The 19,267-nt window shown below is 41.5% G+C and overlaps 1 protein-coding gene across 1 annotated transcript in view; it reads left to right on the top strand.

Annotated features, from left to right (window-relative positions):
* Window positions 1-19,267, top strand: part of Spata16 (spermatogenesis associated 16) — a 252,045-nt gene that overhangs the window by 83,322 nt on the left and 149,456 nt on the right. Inside the window, exon 3 of the mRNA XM_050142057.1 lies at window positions 13,820-13,909. Coding sequence (XP_049998014.1) covers window positions 13,820-13,909 — 90 coding nt within the window. The remainder of the gene's footprint in view (window positions 1-13,819; window positions 13,910-19,267) is intronic.

Raw genomic sequence — 19,267 nt, 5'->3', positions numbered from 1 at the left:
ATTTGACAGCGATCTAGTGCAGCTTTCTTATTTCAAAAACCAATGCCTTCATTTCTAATTTTATGCTCTGATACTTTATGAAATAGTTCCATTCCTGCCGTGTAAATTAAATTGGGTGCTGACGGATTTTTTTTGTTTGGGGGATTTTTTTTTTTTGGTGGAGGGGGACTGGGGGTCTGGATCACAGATGGGAGATATTTAAGCTGAGTGCCTAGACTCTAGTTCTTATCAGCAAGTGGAAGGTTTTAATTTTGATTTTTTTATTCTATTTCTAATTGTCAGTGATCAAATAAAGCATATTTCTCTATTTGCGATGTCTCTGTTTCAGCATTTGGTGGTTGCCTTTCCATAGCTGTCATTCCACCGCACCAGTGTCTCTGACATCAGTAGTCAGGTTGTGCAGTGGCATTTCACTTGTATTTTAATAAATAAAACTTGCCCAAGGAGCAGAAAAGTAAGAGTCACACTGGCCAGCCTTACAGACCAGGCAGCAATGATACACACCTTTAATCCCAGTAGCCATGCTAGCTTGACATAGAAATCAGACAGTGCACATCTTTAATCCCAGCCCAGGGAGGAATATAAGACTGGAGGTAACAGCTCTCAGACACAGTCTCATTCTGAGATTCCTGGAGGCAGGATCACCATTTCGGACTGAGGTCAAGGTAAGAGTCAGCGGCTAGCTGTCTTACTTTTCTGACCTTCAGGTTGAACCCCAATTTCTGTCTCTGAGTTTTTATTAATAGTGCTTCAGTGTTGAATGAGTCTCAAAGAATCATCTTTGCTGACTCTTCTGTAAATCTGTTTCAGAGAAAGCAGATTGTTACATTATTGGGAGCTTGGAATAAATTGATTTTTTTTATTATACTACATGAACAATAGGAATTGAGCAAACAACCTGTTAAAAGCATTTTTTTTCCACTGGCTGCTGGTAAAACCAGAAGCAAATGTATCCCTGGTCTCCTGCAAAGATTAGGAAGCCATGACATGAGCACTGGCCTAACCTCATCCAGCCTTGTCTCCAGCTCTCGGTTCTAAATCTCGTTTTCCTCAATTCAGCTACCGTATGTTCGTTTTGTGGTTTATCTACAGCAAAATGCGTATACCATGAAACTCACAGACTTGTCCAGTTGTAAATGTGCAGCTCAGGACAGCTAAGCATACTCACACGGCCGTGCAGAACACCTCCAGAACTGTGCTCATGCTAAATCACGGAAGGTCTGCTCACCTGAGGCCACAGCCTTTCATTCCCCTCCCTGGCCACACTCAGAAAACACAAAAACACACTGTGCTCTCAGAGCCTATGAATTTGACTGCATAGTTTCCTCGCATGCAATGATTTGAATCGTCCCCTGGTGCTTATGCTATAGACCTTAATCTCCAACGTCCATCTCCAATGCTGTTGTGAGGTGGGACCTTTAGGTTATTCTAGAACACACACACTGCTTTTATAAACAGACCAATGTCCTTGTCATGAGAGTAGTTGTGGGTCTGCAGAGATGGTTCAGCAGTTGAGAGAACATCCTGCTTTTTTATAGAGATCCTGAATTCAGTTTCCAGAACCCAGGCCAGGCAGTTCATACCATCGCCTTTCCGATGTGTGGAGGCACCTGCACTACTCATTCACGTGGTACACGTACATACTCTCACCACACACACACACACACACACACACACACACCACCACCACCACCACCACCATCACCACCACCATTTTTTTAATGAGTAATTCTTTTTTGACATGATTTCCTGATAGAAGAATGGGTTTGGCCATCATGTTAAAGCAAACAAAAGTGCCCTTGCTACATACAAGCTGCCTGATCATATGCTTTACAGTCTCCAAAACCGTGAGGCAAACAAACGTCTACTGCTTACAAACTGTACAACATGCAGAATTGTGTGAGCAGCGCACAAAAGACTGGGGCAGCAAGGAGCTCACACAACACAAGACTGGCCTCTGTGTGCTTCTTTCTCAAGTTCCATCAGCGTCACAGCATATGTTTTGTTTTGATTTCTGAAGCTGAGTAACAAGCATGTCCGTGTGTGTGTGTGTGTGTGTGTGTGTGTGTGTGCATATCTGTGCATGCTGTATGTATGGGTATATGTATTATGTATGTCTGTATGCATATGTGCCTGTGTGTGTACATGTGTTCATATGTATGTGTGTTTTGTGAGTGTATGTGTATATATATGTACATATGTGCATTTTTATGTGTATGCAAATGTGTATGTGCCCAAATACGTGTTTTTGTGTATTTGTTGTGTGTACATGTATGAATGTTTGTGTATGTGTTTCTGTTTCTGCGTGTATACATATGTGTATGTTGCGCTGCATTTTCTTATCCTCTCTCATCTAGCAGTGTTGTTGGGAACGGGGCCCCTTGTTTGTCCTGCCCGGCTAGCTTACACCTGAAATAACCACACAGACACTGTATTAATTAAATCACTACCTGGCCCATTAGCTCTAGCTTCTTATTGGCTAATTCTCGCATCTTGATTAACCCATTTCCATTAAATGTGTGTATCACCACGTGATTGTGGCTTATGAGAAAGATTCTAACCTACGTCCATCTCAGGCAGGAGATTCATGGCGTCTGCCCACTGCCTTCTTCCTCTCAGCATTCAGTTCTGTCCTCCCCGCCTACCTAAGTACTGCCCTATTCAAAGGCCAAGGCAGTTTCTTTAATAACCAATGAAAGCAACACAAATACAGAAGGACCTTCTACACCATAGTAGTGGGTGCTTAAATGTTTGAACCCCTTGATTATTGAGAATAAACATATGTTTTTTCAAGACACTCTTTGTAATTCCTTCGCCATTACTCCTGCTTGATTTCTATGACTGTGATAAACTATAGGACTCAAGACAACTATTAAGAAAAGTTTTTGTTGACTGAGAACTCCAGGTCACAGTCCACCATTTGGGGGAAATCACACAGGAGAGCACATGGCCAATCACAGTCAGTTACAATCAAGAGAAAAGAGACAATAAATGCATCCTGGCCTGCTTGCTTTCTCCTCACTTCTGCAGTTCAGGGCTCCCTGCCTATACAGCGATGTGGCTCATAGAAGCTGGGTCTTCCTATATCACTTAACAAGCAAGAAAATCCAGATAAGCCCACAGGCCGAGCCATTATAAGCAACCTCATTGAGGCTCTTTTCTCAGGTTAATCTAGGCTGTGTCAAGGTGAAAATTAAAACCAGCTATCACAGGTATACATCCACAAAGATTAATTGTTGGACCATATAGTAATTGTAGTTTGGGTTGAGGACTTGCTTTCTGTGGTGACTGCATGTGGGTTTGCTTGTTTGTTTGTCCTAACGGCAGCTGTCCCATGTGTTCCATCACCTCGTTGGGGTCTAGTTTCCTGAGGCCTGGTCATGCAGAGCATCTCTGCACTCAGCAGTCTGTGGTTCAGTCCTGAGTGTGCTCACAAGCTGAGCCATCACCTCCAGAACCTGTCCCCCTGTAGTGCAGCCTACTGCATGTCAAGACATTGAGCCAGATTTTGCTTAGTATTTTTTCTGCTCTTCTATAGCTGCCTTTTCAGCCTTTTAATGAACACAAATATTAATACCCATACCATACAATTGATGTATGGGTTGTTTTGTTTGTTTCCTTGCATTATTATTACCATGAGTTAGCCTGAACCATTCTAGGAGAGAATACTGCTATACCTAATGATGTGGGAGTGTCATATCAATCTGTTGATTTCATTGGTTGAGCAATAAAGAAACTGCTTGGCTGGCCCTGATAGGTTAAAAGATAGGTAGGAGGAGTAAACAGGAGGAAGAGGAAGTGAGGTCAGACTCTGCTCTGCTCCCAGAGAGACTCGACAGCTCTGCTCTGGAGCAGAGACGCCATGCTCCACTCTCCCAATAGCTCTGCTCTCTGAGGCACACACAATGAAGCTCTGACCCAACATGGACATAGGTTAGAATCTTCCCGGTAAGTGCACCTTGGGGTGCTTACACACATTATTAGAAATGGGTTAGAACAATATGTAAGAGCTAACCAATAAGAAGCTGGAACTAGCCAGGCCAAGCGGTGTTTAAATGAATACAGTTTGTGTGTTGTTATTTCGGGCATGAGCTAGCCAAGTGGCCGGGGTGTTGGGGATGCAGCCCCGCCGCTCCTATTTCAACAACCTAACCTCCCTTCAATCTCAGGCATCTATTTATTCTTCTTTGACACCTTAAACCCTGCCTTGCAATGGACCCTTCTTATTTATTATTTTGAATATAACAGTGTGGACACATCTAAACAGACATATATATATATATATATCAATGATTGAACACACATCATAATTTTCCTTTTATGTTGATGCATCTATTGGCCCTTGCTCCTGTCTTTTCAAAAATAGTTGCATGGCAAATACCTTGGAGGAAAGGCAAGTCAGCTTGCAGCCTTAAAACATGAAAATGGAATTTCCAGTTATAGCACACAGGCAGTGGCAGCTGGACATGGTGGTGCATGACTGCATCTCAGCACTAGTAAAGCTAAGTCAAGAGGATTGATATCTGGATAAATCATATCAAAAAAGCAAAGAAAGAAAAAGCATTCATACTTAGGGCTACAAAAGATCTCTCTCCTGGATCTCAGGATTCCAGTCCTACTGTGATACCTGCTCCCAGTCCTACTGTGATACCTGCTCCATGGGAAGGAATCCCCTGGAGCTGCTACATAGGTTCATAATCCAGCAACTTCATAATACTCTTGCTTGCTGATAGACGATGAGACTTGCCTATCCTTTGTCTGTGATTAGGGAGGCTGAGGCCTCTCATCAGCCCCCATAGAACTACACTGGGAAAACTTGGTAAAGCTCCCAAGAAGGGAGACCTCTGAGCCCCCTGCAGTGCTGAGGAAGGTATTACAGGAAATTCTGTGGCCTTAGTTGGAAGTTATTTTGCCTAATCTCCCACTTAGTGAGGAATTTCTTGCCAGTGTCCTGACAGATGGCATCCTAAATATCACTTAAAGGGTTTAGTAGAAGATCCCTCAAAGCCGGTATCGTCGGTGCTTGTGGAGGTCACCCTTCAGATGAACTGGCCTGTTTGTAATTTCCTGACACTGATTTTTGCTTTGCCTTGTCTAACATTATATGGAATAATAATCCTGCTTGCCACTTGGAAGGCCTTGGATTTACTGAGTCTCAAAATAATGCTATTTCAATATCTAAACATATTGACATTTTCTATCCAGTTCTTGTTTTCAGACCAATTAGACATTCCAGACATGTCCCAATATGGCGATGATCTGTTCACATGCTCATAGCTAAATGATTCAAAAGACTTACGTGGCCTGCTGAAAATAGCACTTACCATATTGAAATAATGCCTTCTATTGATTTAGCATAAGGTCTTATATATAATTTGTGTTTGTATTGTTGTATCATATTTAAACTGCAGCCAGTTAAAATATTCAAACTTTTCTACATGAGCAAATTCAAACCATGACTCACTTCATAGGCACAATTTGTTAAAATGTAATCTTCTCATTGAACTACCCTTGATGACTTGCATTTTCTCTTCTGTCAGCAGTGGTGTTGGCTCATGCTTGTATAATATTTATGCCATCTGAATATTATATAACCATCCCTTCATTTTTTTAATATTAGTCATGAACGGAAATGGCTGCAGCAGGCCCCAAGCTTGAGCTGCCTTCTTCTGTGATGATCTGGCCCACACCTTGACTGGTTATCATCCGCTGAGCGATGTCATTCGCCAGCACTAATGTCACCGTGTTTCCCACCGGGATGCCGTGCTCTGCTTGAATGGAAGCAGTTCGTATTCCTGACATCCGCTAGCGCTCCTGATTATTTCTTTTTAAAGATGTCAGCACCTTATTGGGAGAGTAAGTCAGGTTTGTCTCAGGAGCATACATCAATAATCTCTCTGAGATATGATAGCAAAGGTCTTCATTCACAGAGTGAGGAAAAAGTCATGGCTTCTGTTGGAGAAGTGGAGGCAAAGCCTCTCTGGAGAAAGAGGTAGACTACCTTGCCTTTACTCATCAAAAGAAGAGGAGAACTTAAACTCTTTCTGTGAGAGGAAACAGTTACCCCTTGTAGTAGGAGGAGTGGGCTGTGTCCCACCGCTAGGCTAGCTTAACCCCAGAAATAACCACACAGAAATTGTATTAATTAAATTACTATCTGATCCATTATATCTAGCCTCTTATTGGCTAACCCATTTCTACCAATCTGTGTAATATCACAATGTTGTGGCTTACTGAGAAAGATTCTAACCAATGTCAGTCTCAGACAGGAGAATCATGGTGTCTGCCACACTGCCTTCTTCCCAGCATTCTGTTCTGTCTACTCCATCCACCTAAGGGCTGCCCTATCAAGGGCAGTTTCTTTATTCAACCACTGAAAGCAACACAAATACTGGAGGACCTCCTACACCAATCCCTCCTGCTCAGGAACCATATTAAGGGAACACGAAATGGTCTTCAGCATGGTGCAAAACACACGTTCAGCACAGCTTGGATGGTATAAAGAAATTTTCCATGGTAAGGGGTGGGGCAGGAACAGTTAGCAGGAATTTTCCAAAATTAAGGGGGGACAAAACAGAAAGAACATGTCTAAGTTTTTGACAATAAAAGAAAATATGACAATAAAAAGTAATACCATTCTAAAATGTGCAATAAGAGAAATAAAAGTCACAAATTGGAAATAAAGAAGCATTTTATTTACAGACGTGGTCACAGTCGATGCAGAGAATCCTAAAGTATCTTTGGAAAGGCTTTTAGAAGTAAATCTCCTTTACAAATACATAGCAGAGTACAAGATCGATGTCCAATGAAATCAGTTACATTTCCCTAAGTCAGCAAAGAGCAGAGAGAAATCAAAGCCTAGAGATCGTGGTCCCTTATGGAAATAGAAAACATAAAGCACTCTGGGCAGACCTAACACATTCGTGTAAGATTTTCGTACTAGGATTCTAGGATATCGAGGAAAGAAAGGAAGCCTAAACTGTAGAGAAACCTATTTATTGATCATATGATGCAATGTTGTTAAAATATCAAACTCTCTAAATCTGTATGAAATTTAAAAACCTCAATGGGCAGTTTTGGCAACTAGCATACCGTTTTTAAAAAATACAGAAAAGTTAAGTTTCTCAAAATTTTAAGCAACTGTAGGGGGTAATGAAGTCTACAGGGAAAAGCATAGATTAATCTCAGTTACCTTTGCCTTATACCGTACACAAAAGCATAGATTAATGTCAGTTACCTTTGCCTTATACCATACACAAAAACATAGATTAGTGTCAGTTGCCTTTGCCTTATACCGTACACAAACCTGGACTTAAAACTGTGGCTATGGGGAGGAGCTCCTACCTAGACTCAGGGCTCAAGCTTTAATTCCTAGCACTAGGGGAAAATATAATTAAAACAAACTGATAATAAAAAGAAGTCAAGCATGGTGACATATGTCTTTAATCTCAGCACTGAGGAGACAGAGGCAGGTGGATCTCTGTGAGTCAAAGGCCAGCCTGCTTTACTGAGTGTGTTCAGATAGCCAGGAGTACATAGTAAGACCATTTTTCAAAAACAAAAATAAATGAGTAAAAACAAACTCACGTCAAACAATACATAGACATAACTATGATGCCAGATTTGTTGATGGCACCATGACCAGCCTTATAGCATACTTCTGTAACCCTATCACTCAGAAGTGTGAGCTGGAGGATTGCAACCTCAAGGCTGGGAGTACTCAGTACCACTGTGGGAATGCAGAGGACTCAGGTCCCCATTGGCAAGAAAAGGTAAGCATATGGTCGCCACAGGACCCACCATCCTTTTTTCAGGTGTTTTTCTGAAAGAAATGAAACTTCAAGCCATTTTATTCATATTGAGAACCAACAGAAACTCATCAGTTACTAAACGAACAAAGTGACTGTGGGATGCACAGATAATTTAAAAGAGCAAAATGGAAGCGCAAACTTCACGATGCAGCCGTGGGTGCAAAAGCATTACAGCAAAGATGCTGTGCAAACAGAGCAAGGCTCCCTGCTGTAACGGAGCTCCATGGTGGAGTGCGTAGCATGGATGAGGCCCTGACTCCACACCCCAGCATTGAAGAAAAAATATCTACTATATGGTTCCATTTTTATAAAATTCTGCAGAAAGCTGAGTAAAGGTACTTAAAGTTTATCAAGAGAGAAAAGCTATAAGCAAGCAGAATGAAATAAACTCATCATTCTTGGGAATGAAAGCTAAGGTCTGGGGATAGACAACTGAGAACTAGAAAGAAAACACATTTTTGATATAGTAAGAATAAGAGAAAAATAAATTGCAAAGATGACAAAACTTGATTGGGAAATCAGTTATCTCTCTTTTTTCTTGATCCACGTCTGTCAATTTAACCAATTACAAACAGGAAAGCATCCGGGTGGGGAATGTATCTGTACTGAATTGATGACTTTTTGCTTTGCCCCTCTTCCCTACATGATGCGCTATCACAGCTGTTTACATAGCAACGACATTTCAGTGTGCATTACAAGTAATCTAGACATAATTTAAACTGATGGAAAGACATGCATGCATTGCATGCAGATCCCACAGCATCTTCCACAAGGCATTTGAGCACCACAGATTTTGGAATCCACAGGGGGCCCTGGCACCAATGGCCCGTGGATAACAACAGGTGATTTTATGAAAGAAAAATTGAGCAAATTGAAAACCCAGACAGCAAAATTAATAACTGTGACTAAAATGAGTTTAAGGAGAATAACAAAACTTAAACCCATGACAGCACAACTTTAATATAACATTTTATTTAAAAATAAAACAGTGTAACTTCCTTAATCTTTAGCTTCAATATCCTGCTTGTTTTTAAGATGTTTGTGAATCATCATTAATTCTTTACTACAAAAGGTGAAATAACAGAGCGCTGTCACTCTTCCCAAACTTACATACAGTGGTAAATATCAGCGAAACACTGACGGGGCCCTAGACCATCTCCTTCAGTTAATTCCCTTATGAAAAGAATTCAGTCTACACAAAAGGACAAAGAAATTAGATGTGTATTGTTTTGGAAATCAGTAACTTATTCTTGCAGATAATAGAGAACTGAACTGATATTGTTGATATTAAGAAGAATACAAAATAAGTTCATATATAAGCAGTGAGAATAAGAAGTGCCTAAGAATATAATAAAAAAAAGATTTGGTTCTTACATCTGTTGTATGTAGCATTTCTCAAATTTGAGTGTGCATTCAGATCTCCTGTGGCGCTTACCTGTGAGACCTGGTAAATGCAGGTTTCAAAGGTTCTGCACCTGATAGGTAGGAATCAAGGTCTTGGGTTCTAATGATTATTTAAGTGCTGCTGTAGACCATTCTCTGGACTGGAAGGTATAGATGTAAAACATGTTCCACTGAGCACATGTGTATACATGTGTTCTTGGATGCAACCTTAAAACATGAGAACTGACATGGAATTGGTGAAACTATTTGTCAAAGGTTGTCCTTTGCCCAGTCCCGATGGCTCCATCCACAATACAACTATATCTACAGAACACCTCACATACCTAAGACTCGGGGATCACTGCAGAGGAGGGGTGGGAAGACTAAGGATCAGGGAGGTTGGTGTGAGGCTGTGCCTTCTACTAATGTCAGGATCTACACCCATAAAGTCTCACCAACATGACTTCACAAATATGAGCTGACACCAATAGACATACCAAGGATGACACCAATAGGCATGCCAAAGTAGACAGCAGAAAAGACCCTGATGTCTCAGCCCTACACAAAGAGAGCAAGGAAGGTATATGGGGAACTTTGGAAAAAGAAAAAGGAAGGGAGCAATGGTATAATTTTACTAAATTAACAATAAGAGAAAAAATGTAAAGCTTTTACAATATTCCAATCCATCCTTAAAAGCATGAAAGGTTAAATGCTACTGCGACCAATAAAATTGTTTAAGGAAGAGAAACACTACATTTTGGGACAAGAATACATTAGAAAAAAGTTTACCTTCATAGTAATAAAAATCAGGAAATCATCTTTTGGTTTGATTTGTTTTGTCTAGGGGTTTTGTTTGTTTCTAACTTGTGTTTGTGTATGTATTTGTTCTGAGATGTGTCTCTCTACACAGCCCATCATAGCCTTCAACTTGCACTGTTCTGCCTTCCAGCCATCCTGGCTCAATGTTTCTTCAGTTTAAAGGAGACAAAGACTGTAAGCTTCATCAGAAAAAATAAGTTCATCATATTAGCTAACACATTTCTTCACAAAGCAGACTATTGTCTGCTTTTTCCCTTCCAAGAGGATTTCTTTCAGACTCAATTATTCTTAGTACAGTTTCCATCATGTGAAAGACTGACCACATCAAGTGTGGAGACGTCATGTCCCACCATGATGTAGGTGTGCCTGTGACCTCCACATCTAGCACTGAATAAGGACAAACTCTTTGCCTGATTAATCAGGAAGCTAAGGACAGGTCTGAAACAGTCTTCCCCTCAGACATCACTGTCTCACAAGAACTTAACAAAGGGGCTTGCCCGTTCATCCAATTATGTGGATTTAATACAGAGGTGATATGGGATTCCCCTCTGTATACAATTAATATGTATTATTGACATTGGTTAATAAAGATGCTGCTTTTGACCAATGGCTTGCCAGAATATAGCCAAGCTGGAAAAGACATGCAGAGAGAGTAGGCGGAGTCAGAGATAAGCCACGTAGCCACTGCAGGAGACAGGTGCCAGACAGTACTTTACCAGTAGGCCACAACTACACCGAAATACACAGATTAATAGAAATGGGTCCATTTAACATATAAGAGTTAGCCAGGAATGTGCCTAAGCTATTGGCCAATCAATGTTGTAATTAATACAGTTTCTGTGTGATTATTTCTTGGCTGGGAGGCTGGGCAGCTGGGAAAGGAACAAGCAGTCTCCAACTACACAGAGGTAAATGTTAAGGCATCCACAAACAGAAATCATAAAAGCACAAGGCTACCAAGGTTACAAATTACTTTTAAAAAATAAACTTCTACCTCACATAATCCATTATTTTACACAATCCTTTGCCCTTAACATGAGCCTGTCAACCAAGCAAGCAGCCAGAACCTGCTGCTCACACCAATTCCATTCTCCTCTCAGAAACTCAGACTTCCTGTAATTCCCTCTGACAGGACGCCGGCTTCTTCCCAGAAGCCCTATCAGCATAGCTAAATGAGAGTCACTTCCTCTGTTCTGAAGACCAGACTAATCAGCGCAGAGGCCTCCTTCTGATTACAATCACAGCTCCCTCACTCCAGCCCCGGGGAGACTGTCCGTTTTGGTCATAGTCAGCCCTGCTGACTCTCCAAATAGAGTCAAATGAGAAATGATCAGCCGCGTTAAGAGGACAAATCATCATTCGCCCAGCGAGTTGCACACAACCGAGAATAGATCTTTAAAAGGACATGTCATTTGGAGACGCAGCAACAAATTAATGGAAGTGTGGAAACTACGGCTTCACAACCAGCGCTAACATTTGCCTGCCAGACAGCTAACAGGAACACACAGTGAAAGCTGCAATTACGACGAGAGGGTCAAAAATAATGGGTGGCCAGATGTGACCTCTCTTCTGACAGTTCTAAACGCCCCTTTGTGGTTCCACCCAAACGGGGGAGACTGGTCCTGGGTCTGCTTTAAGAGCCACTTTTTCAAGTGGGGAATCACATGGTTCAGGGAGGGTGAGGTTGTAGTCAAAATAACAGCGCAGACTAACAATAGACCCACATCTGATCTCATATTGCCTCCGAAACACAGAAGGCTCATTATTACACGTGATTTCAAAAAATCAGAATAGTTTCCATGCTGCCTCCTCTATGTGGTCTCTGCCCACCCACACCATTAACCATTCTTAATGTCCCCTGTCCCTCTTCCCTCCTCCTGTCTCACTTTCCCTCACTCCTACTCCTTCGTACAACCCTCCATCCTTCAACCTAATCCCCACCCCCCTTTTTTTTGGAAAAGCAGAAATAGGAAACTGCACTCTAGGCTAGCAGCACACACTCATTAAACAATGTGCCTACCACACCTGAAGAAGAATGCTACCCATGTGTAGATGGAGGAATGGAAGAGTTAGAACTCAGAAGAAAAGCTCTGGTCAGAGTCCGAGACCATGTCCCCGGAAAGAACTGTGTTGCTGGTCATTGGGCTTGCATTTGAGGATTACTTTCAGAAAGTATAATAGGCAACATGCTTTATAGACTGGCTGCTATCTGAACTGGTAGAGCGCTAGCAGTTGGTGTCTATTAGTAGCTTTACCTTCCATCAAGAGAAGCCCTGTGATAATTCTTAAGTATCCTGCAATTCACTGAGACCTCACCAATATAAATGTTCCCTACTCTTTGGGAAACAAACACTCATTTTCAGAAATCGTTACTCGTAGAGTACGGCCCATCCTCGCTAACTGGGACCCTCTGATTAAGAAGCCATCACAGAGGAGGCAATAAGGTGTACAACACAGAGCTGGGGCTGTTAGTGGACTAGAGTATCTTTAACCTCTGTTTTCTGTTTATGTTTCAAGTGAAACGGATTGAATCACCTTGTCCTATGTAACAATAATCGTCCTGAGCCACATAGAGGAGAGTTACTTCTCTTTGGCCCTTTTAGAAGCAATGTTTCTGGGACTGAAAGTATTTTAATCTCAACCTCAAGTTTGTGATTCAGCCGAAAAGAATCTCATGCATTCTCTAAAGTTGGTCATCTCTGTTCACACGCATTTTTAAGAAGTGGTTTATAGATTCATTATTTCTCAAAATGAAAGTCAACTGTTTACTTCAAAAATGACCCAGTTCCATGTAACCCCATCAGCCTATGGGCAGTCTTAGATGTTCTAAAGTAAAACTTGTTGGCTCTATAGCATCTGAATCCCCACATCTCCAAGTGTAGCAGGAGCTGCCTCTGAGACTTGCACTAACAGAGGACTTCTTTATCAACGATGGCTAAGAACTGCTTCTGAACAGACCCTGGTCCTGTCAGATTCCTCTAGTGTCGCCTAGTCTAAGAACTCAGAAGGACGCAAGAAAGGGGAATTCCTGTCAGTTTATCTCTGGAAGAAGAAGCCAGGGAGACCTGTTCATCTAAATTCTGAATGAAATGCTAAAACTCTCGGACAGCACAACAAAGCCAGCAGCTCAAGAGACATTGAGCTGAGCCTTGCAATTGCTCTGAAGAGGAAAAGAAGGGCAAGCTGAGAAAGCCCTCACCTGAGAAGGGGAGGCCGAGACCAGCCTCTTTGACAGATATATTCACAGCCACCCCCATGCCACCACACCTTCTGCAAAGCCTAACTCTCCAACTAAATGCGTCAGTTACAGCCCCTTTTTTCAAAAATTCAACTGTTTACAATCTCTCACTTCTTTAAAGTAGCCACCCCAGAGTACATGGCATGAAACCACTTAGGGAAACGTAGTAAGGAGGCCAGAGGCAGGAGACGTAAGGGCAAGTGCAGTGTACGATATATACAAGACGGTATCATAGAGGACCCACGACTGTTGCCTGGTATACACACGCAAATCGAGTAGCACCATGTTGTATATACAGCATAAGTTAGGTTTTTGTTCCTTAGCTTTACCAGACTCACAAAAATAAATTCAGTACTGCCAAGTAGCTTCTATGATGCAAACATAATCTGTTTTCCAATCATGCTGGCTTGTTTGTCTTCCCCGACAAATCATGAGGGACCTCATCTCATTCATTAGCATACTTTAAGATGATAGAGAAAATTGAATACATGTGATTACATTCCTATATACTTCTGGTAATTGTCCTTTAAGGATTAATGCCATTTGTATTTCTTTGATCTCTTTACAGGAGTATTGTTTTAAACCCAGCCTATTTCCGAAACCATCTTCGTCAGGCAGCCGTGTTTAGATGTCTGGAGAGATACTCAGAAGCCGCCCGGTATTTTTGTTATAATTTTGCAAAGATTTATTTAAAGTTAAATTAATTTTACCCTTAGATTCTGGTAATAGCATAAGAGGACATTCCATTTCTCTCATGGAATATGATTTTACTCGAATTATTGTCTTATAAATGTCAAGCCAACAATTATTGAGTATCTTTTTCTTTAATTAAAGCTATTCCATGTTCATAGCTCTTAGCAAAATTCAAACTTTCCAGCCATGAGGTCATTAATGATGATGGGAAAACTTTCATAGATATTAGAAATGAACTTGACCTCTTAGTCTCGAGGATGCTCTGATTGTAACGACACGGTTTTGTGACTCAAACTGTGGAGATGAAGTCCAATTGGGAGGATAGGACCCTTGTAGCCCAGAGGGCCACCTCTGAAGAGACAGCATCTGTTGGGGAGCACAGGCTTTTGGGGTGTCCAGATTGTTATCTTTTGGATGAAAGGGAGCTGAATGAATCAATGGCTAATGTTCTCATTCTCAGAATCCAAGGTCCCAGAACCTGGCAAAGGATGTCAGATTCTCACAGCGGCTGCACGCCCACTCCAAAGTCCTTCCCACTTGGCAGAAGCAAGGCTGCTTTTCTTCCAGAGTCAGATTAACCATGCTGATTCTTTCTCTTTGATTGGTCAATTTCCTCAAGGTCTTTCCCTCTTTCCTAAAGTACAGAAACCCACTGTCCTGGAAACACATATGACTGTTTCCAGGAACTCAGTGGGGAAAAAATATGTCTAGTTTCTAGAATTCCTCCATGCACGTCTCCTAAGGACAAATCTATATTAATAAGGATGAGGTGTCTAGTCTTTGGGTAATTATCGTCTCCAGAACATTGGGATATAAATCTTTTTTTGAGGCTGAATAAAATGGTTCCATGCTATTGACGCTGTGATATGAAGTCCCCACATCTGGTGTGGGTCCGTACATTGCTAGAAGCTCAGTTAAGTGATGACTGTGAACAGCAGAGCAAACCCCAACTGCTTGTGCTTCATGGTCACACATCTTTCTATCAGGGTTAGAATCTGCTTTACAGCATAGAAACAGCCCTTTCTCACTCTCTTGTGCTCCTTATGCCAGATACTGTTTATTGAATGTATTTTTTTCTATTGAGCTTGTAGAGACCTTCTTCCAAGTTTTTATTTTCTTCAGTGAGATGCCCCTGAGGCTTGCTTTCACTTGTGAGAGAGATAAAAATTAAGAAATAATCAAAAGAATACTTTGGGCTAGAAAAGGGAGTTTGAGGGACTGGGAACATGATTTAATTTGTAAAGATCTTATCATACAAACATGGAGACCTGAGTTTGGAATCTCAGCACCCATGTGGCAGATTCAGTGCACAAATCCCAGAGGCAGAGACTGAAGAGACTAGGATGTCTCTGGAGCCCTGGCCAGCCTGCCTTGCTGTGTTGGTCAATTCTGTGTGCAGTAAAAAATACCCCTGATCTTAGAAACTAAGGTAGAGAATGACTGAGGACACCCAGTGTTGACCTCTGATGCCTAGACAGTGATATACAGACATGTACATACAAAAATATATATATCACACACACACACAATGTAGCTTATTAAAGTTTGTTGATCAATACAAAAGAATCTAATACCAAGTTCCAACATAATATCATCCTATAAAAGTTGGCTTACTAATGTGTTGTGAATCCAATCTAAAAATCCATAGAAAACTAGCTAAATCTTGAGGCCCAGATTGTAACATGTACAAAACCCACAAGGGGTATTCTTGTATTAACTCAAAAAAACAGGTGGTTATGCAGGAATTTAGAGAGAGGCAGCAGTTAAACAATTGGAAATATGGAAGTTTGGGGAAACTTTATATGTTAGAAGTCAAGAAATGCACAAATCCAGGTAGGTTTGCTTGTTTGTTTGTTAAGTTAGTTGATTGGTTGGTTGGTTAGTTAGTTGGTTGGTTGATTAGTTAGTTGGTTGGTTGATTAGTTAGTTGGTTGATTGATTAGTTAGTTGGTTGGTTGATTAGTTAGTTGGTTGGTTTATTGTTCATAGAAGAGGGAAGTAACAGCAAATCAACTCTATGTACCAAACCTAACTGACGCAAAGAAGCGAACAGAAGACATTATGGGTCTCAAACAAGTAACGAGATAGAGGGTTAAAGTGTGTCGACATTTGCCATGGAACACTGGCATCCACAGTTCCACTCTTCCTGCCATGTCCCCCTGCAATGACACAGATACTTCTCTTGATATCATTTGATGATGACTTGACAAGACACTCCAAGTGCGTTCCTGATAATCATTGATTATGCTGGTGTGCCTTTTTCCCAACAGAGAAGTAGGCGTAGTTGCTATCCCATTCAATCGCTCATCAGAAGCAGGAAGTGTCTTGGTGTCTTAGCAATTACAGTCATCAGTGAACGGCACCCTCCACCCAAGGAGCGAACATAGACGTCTTTTTTTTTTTTACTTATTCTTTTTTTATTACTTAAAAAAATACCAACCCTAATTTCCACTCCCTCTCCTCCTCCCACTTCCTCTCCCTTCACAGACCCTCTCCCTACCCCTCCAACCCTAAGGGAGTGCCATGCACCCCGCCTTGTGGAAAGTGCAAGGCCCTCCCTACTACATCTAGGTTGAGCAAGGTTTACCTCCAAAGAGAATAGGATCCCATGAAGCCAGTATATGCAAGTAGAGACACATCCCAGTGTCACTATCAGTGGCCCCTCAGTCTGCCCCAGCTGTCAACCCCCTTCAGAGGAGCTTGGTGAACAGGTCATCTTAATATCTGCTTAGATACTGGTTTCTTAATATAAACCAGCAAATACAGCATTCACTGCTATCAGCAAGTCTCTGGGAGAACTGGGTGGTTGGCTTCCAGCATTACAAACATAAGATGTTGAACTAATCTATAAAGCCAGCACACCAGGATTTCCTGTAGGGTGTCAGGTAGACAGATTTCTGGACTTGACAGCCATCAACCAAATAAAAACAAAGGCTTATTGTGTGAAGCAGTCAAAATAAAACCTCTACTCCCTAATAATTGTCTTGCTCAGCCAGTTTTTCATCAAAATGCAGTATTTATGAGAAGCCCTTGGAAGCTGAACAGCTGAGGCCCTCTGAGCCTAAACACCTTTGCTGAATAAAGAAATAGGTTTGCAAGATTCCCAAGGTATGAGCTCCCACCAGCAGGGCAAAGGATGCTTCTGAAATTGGCTGGAAAACTCTGTCAGGTTTGCAATAGGTAGGTCCCTTTATCATATGTGTCCATGGCCTTTCAGAACTATCCCTAGAAAAGAGGACAAGAACACAGTCTTGGTTGAAACAGAATAAAATTAGGGCTATTTCTCATGGTATAGCTCTGGAAGGATTCTGGTCATCACAGAGGAAACAGTTGACATTGATTAAATTGATAAAATCACACTTTATGCAACAAACTAAATTATTATTTCTGTAACCAGCAACATAGCTCACTACCCTGGAAAGCCTTCTGTGAAGTGATGGCTCCAACAGCTCTAGAAGTTTCTCTGGTGTATATGTAAATATGTATAAGAATGTCTACAGTGACATAGAATGGCTTCCAAATCTTGCCCTCCTCCTCTAACACACATGGCTATGTGTATGCACACATCCAAGCTGCATTTTGTGGGGAACATGACAATATTTTTTAAGTACTCAGAGATATAAAAACAAAAAAATTCAATTATGTGAAAAGAACTGACTCACAACCCATGAATGCCTGCTTTCTTCCATCTCTATGTGCTCAAAAGGATCTCAGAGCCTGAAAATACCAAGTACCAGATAAGGATTCTGTACTATTTTAGAGTTATTTAGAATGTGGTGGCATGCGGTTGTTTAATAGTTACAGCAGCAAGAAGATGTTGCATTAAACTGAAGATAAGGCCTGGTTGAAAGCTGAATAAGATGTGCACACAGTATTGAAGATCATGTGACATACACTGCCTCCTGAAGTGAAGATACACAATGAGAAAAATGAACAAGTTATTGTTATCTGCATGAAGATCCGAAGTGCAGGTAACTCTACAGATAATAAGCAGAAAGCCTCCATATCCATCGCCATCAGCAGTGAAGAATGAACTGTGTGCTTCTAAATCTCTGAGCCAGAGCAGTGATACCACACTAAATGGCTTGCAAAGCCAGGATGATGGTGCGCATAGTGATATCTGAATTTCAATTATAAGATATGACAGTTAGTTACAAAATGCAAGGATGTTCAGATATAGTGGCAAATGCTAATTATCTCAGTATTTGGAAGGTAGAGGAAAAAAGAACATGATTTCAAAGCAAACCTAGGCTATATAGCAAGTTCCAGATCAAGCTTGGCTATGTAAGACCATATCGCAAAACCAAACAACAAGCAAATGAAGAAAGACAGAAATCAGCATGGTCAGTTCTCAGAAAATTGGGAATCAATCTACCTCAGGATCCATCCACTTTTAGACATATACCCAAAGGAGGTACACTCATACCAGAGGGACATTTGTTCAGCTATGTTGATAGCAGCATTATTCATAGTAGCCACAAACTGAAAACAACCTAGATGCCCCTCAACTGAAGAATGATGAAGAAAATGTGGTACATTTACACAATGGAGTACTACACAGTTGCAAAAAAATTGCAAGCAAATGAACAGAAGTAGAAAAAAACCATCCTTGGTGATGTAACCCAGATCCAGAAAGACAAATATGGTATGTACCCATTCATAGGTGAATATTAGGCATAAAGCAAAGGATAACCAGCCTACAGTCTGCAACACCAGAAAATCAAGGTAACAAAGAGGACGCTAAGAGAGACATACATGAATCCCCCTAGAGAGGGGAAATGTACATGATCTCCTAAAACCTTCATCCAATAACTGATGGAAACAGATGCAGAGATCCACAACCAACCACTGGACAGAGCTCCTGGAGTTTGGTAGAAGAGAGGGATGAGCGATAACATGACCATAATGGGGAAACCCACAGAAACAGATGACCCTAACTAGTAGGCACTCACTGACTCTGAACTGACAACCAGGTTCCAATCTAGGCCCCCTGAAGGCAGGTGACAGTGAATGGCTTGGGCAGTTTATGGGGCCCCTGACAGTGGGACCGGGAGCTATCCCTAATGAATGGTCTGGCCTTTGGAGACCCATTTCCTATAAAGAGAAACCTTGCTCAGCCTAGACACAAGGGAGAGTGCCTTGATCCTGCCTCAATGTGGTGACATGACAGAATTTATTGACTCCCCATGGGAGGCCTTACCCTCTCTGAGCAGCAGATGGGGGAAGTGGGAAGAGGTAGAGGGAGAAGAAGGAGGGGGGAGGGGAAAGTTGGGAAAGTAGGAAGAGGAGCAAGAAGAGGAACTGGGATTAGTACATTATATAT

The sequence above is a fragment of the Alexandromys fortis genome, unplaced genomic scaffold (assembly GCF_014885135.2).
Source record: "Alexandromys fortis isolate MF-2015 unplaced genomic scaffold, M_Fortis_MF-2015_v1.1 scaffold_41, whole genome shotgun sequence".
Classification (NCBI taxonomy): domain Eukaryota; kingdom Metazoa; phylum Chordata; class Mammalia; order Rodentia; family Cricetidae; genus Alexandromys; species Alexandromys fortis.
The sequence above is the reverse complement of the archived record's forward strand: the minus strand, read 5'-3'. Positions and strand labels throughout refer to the sequence as shown.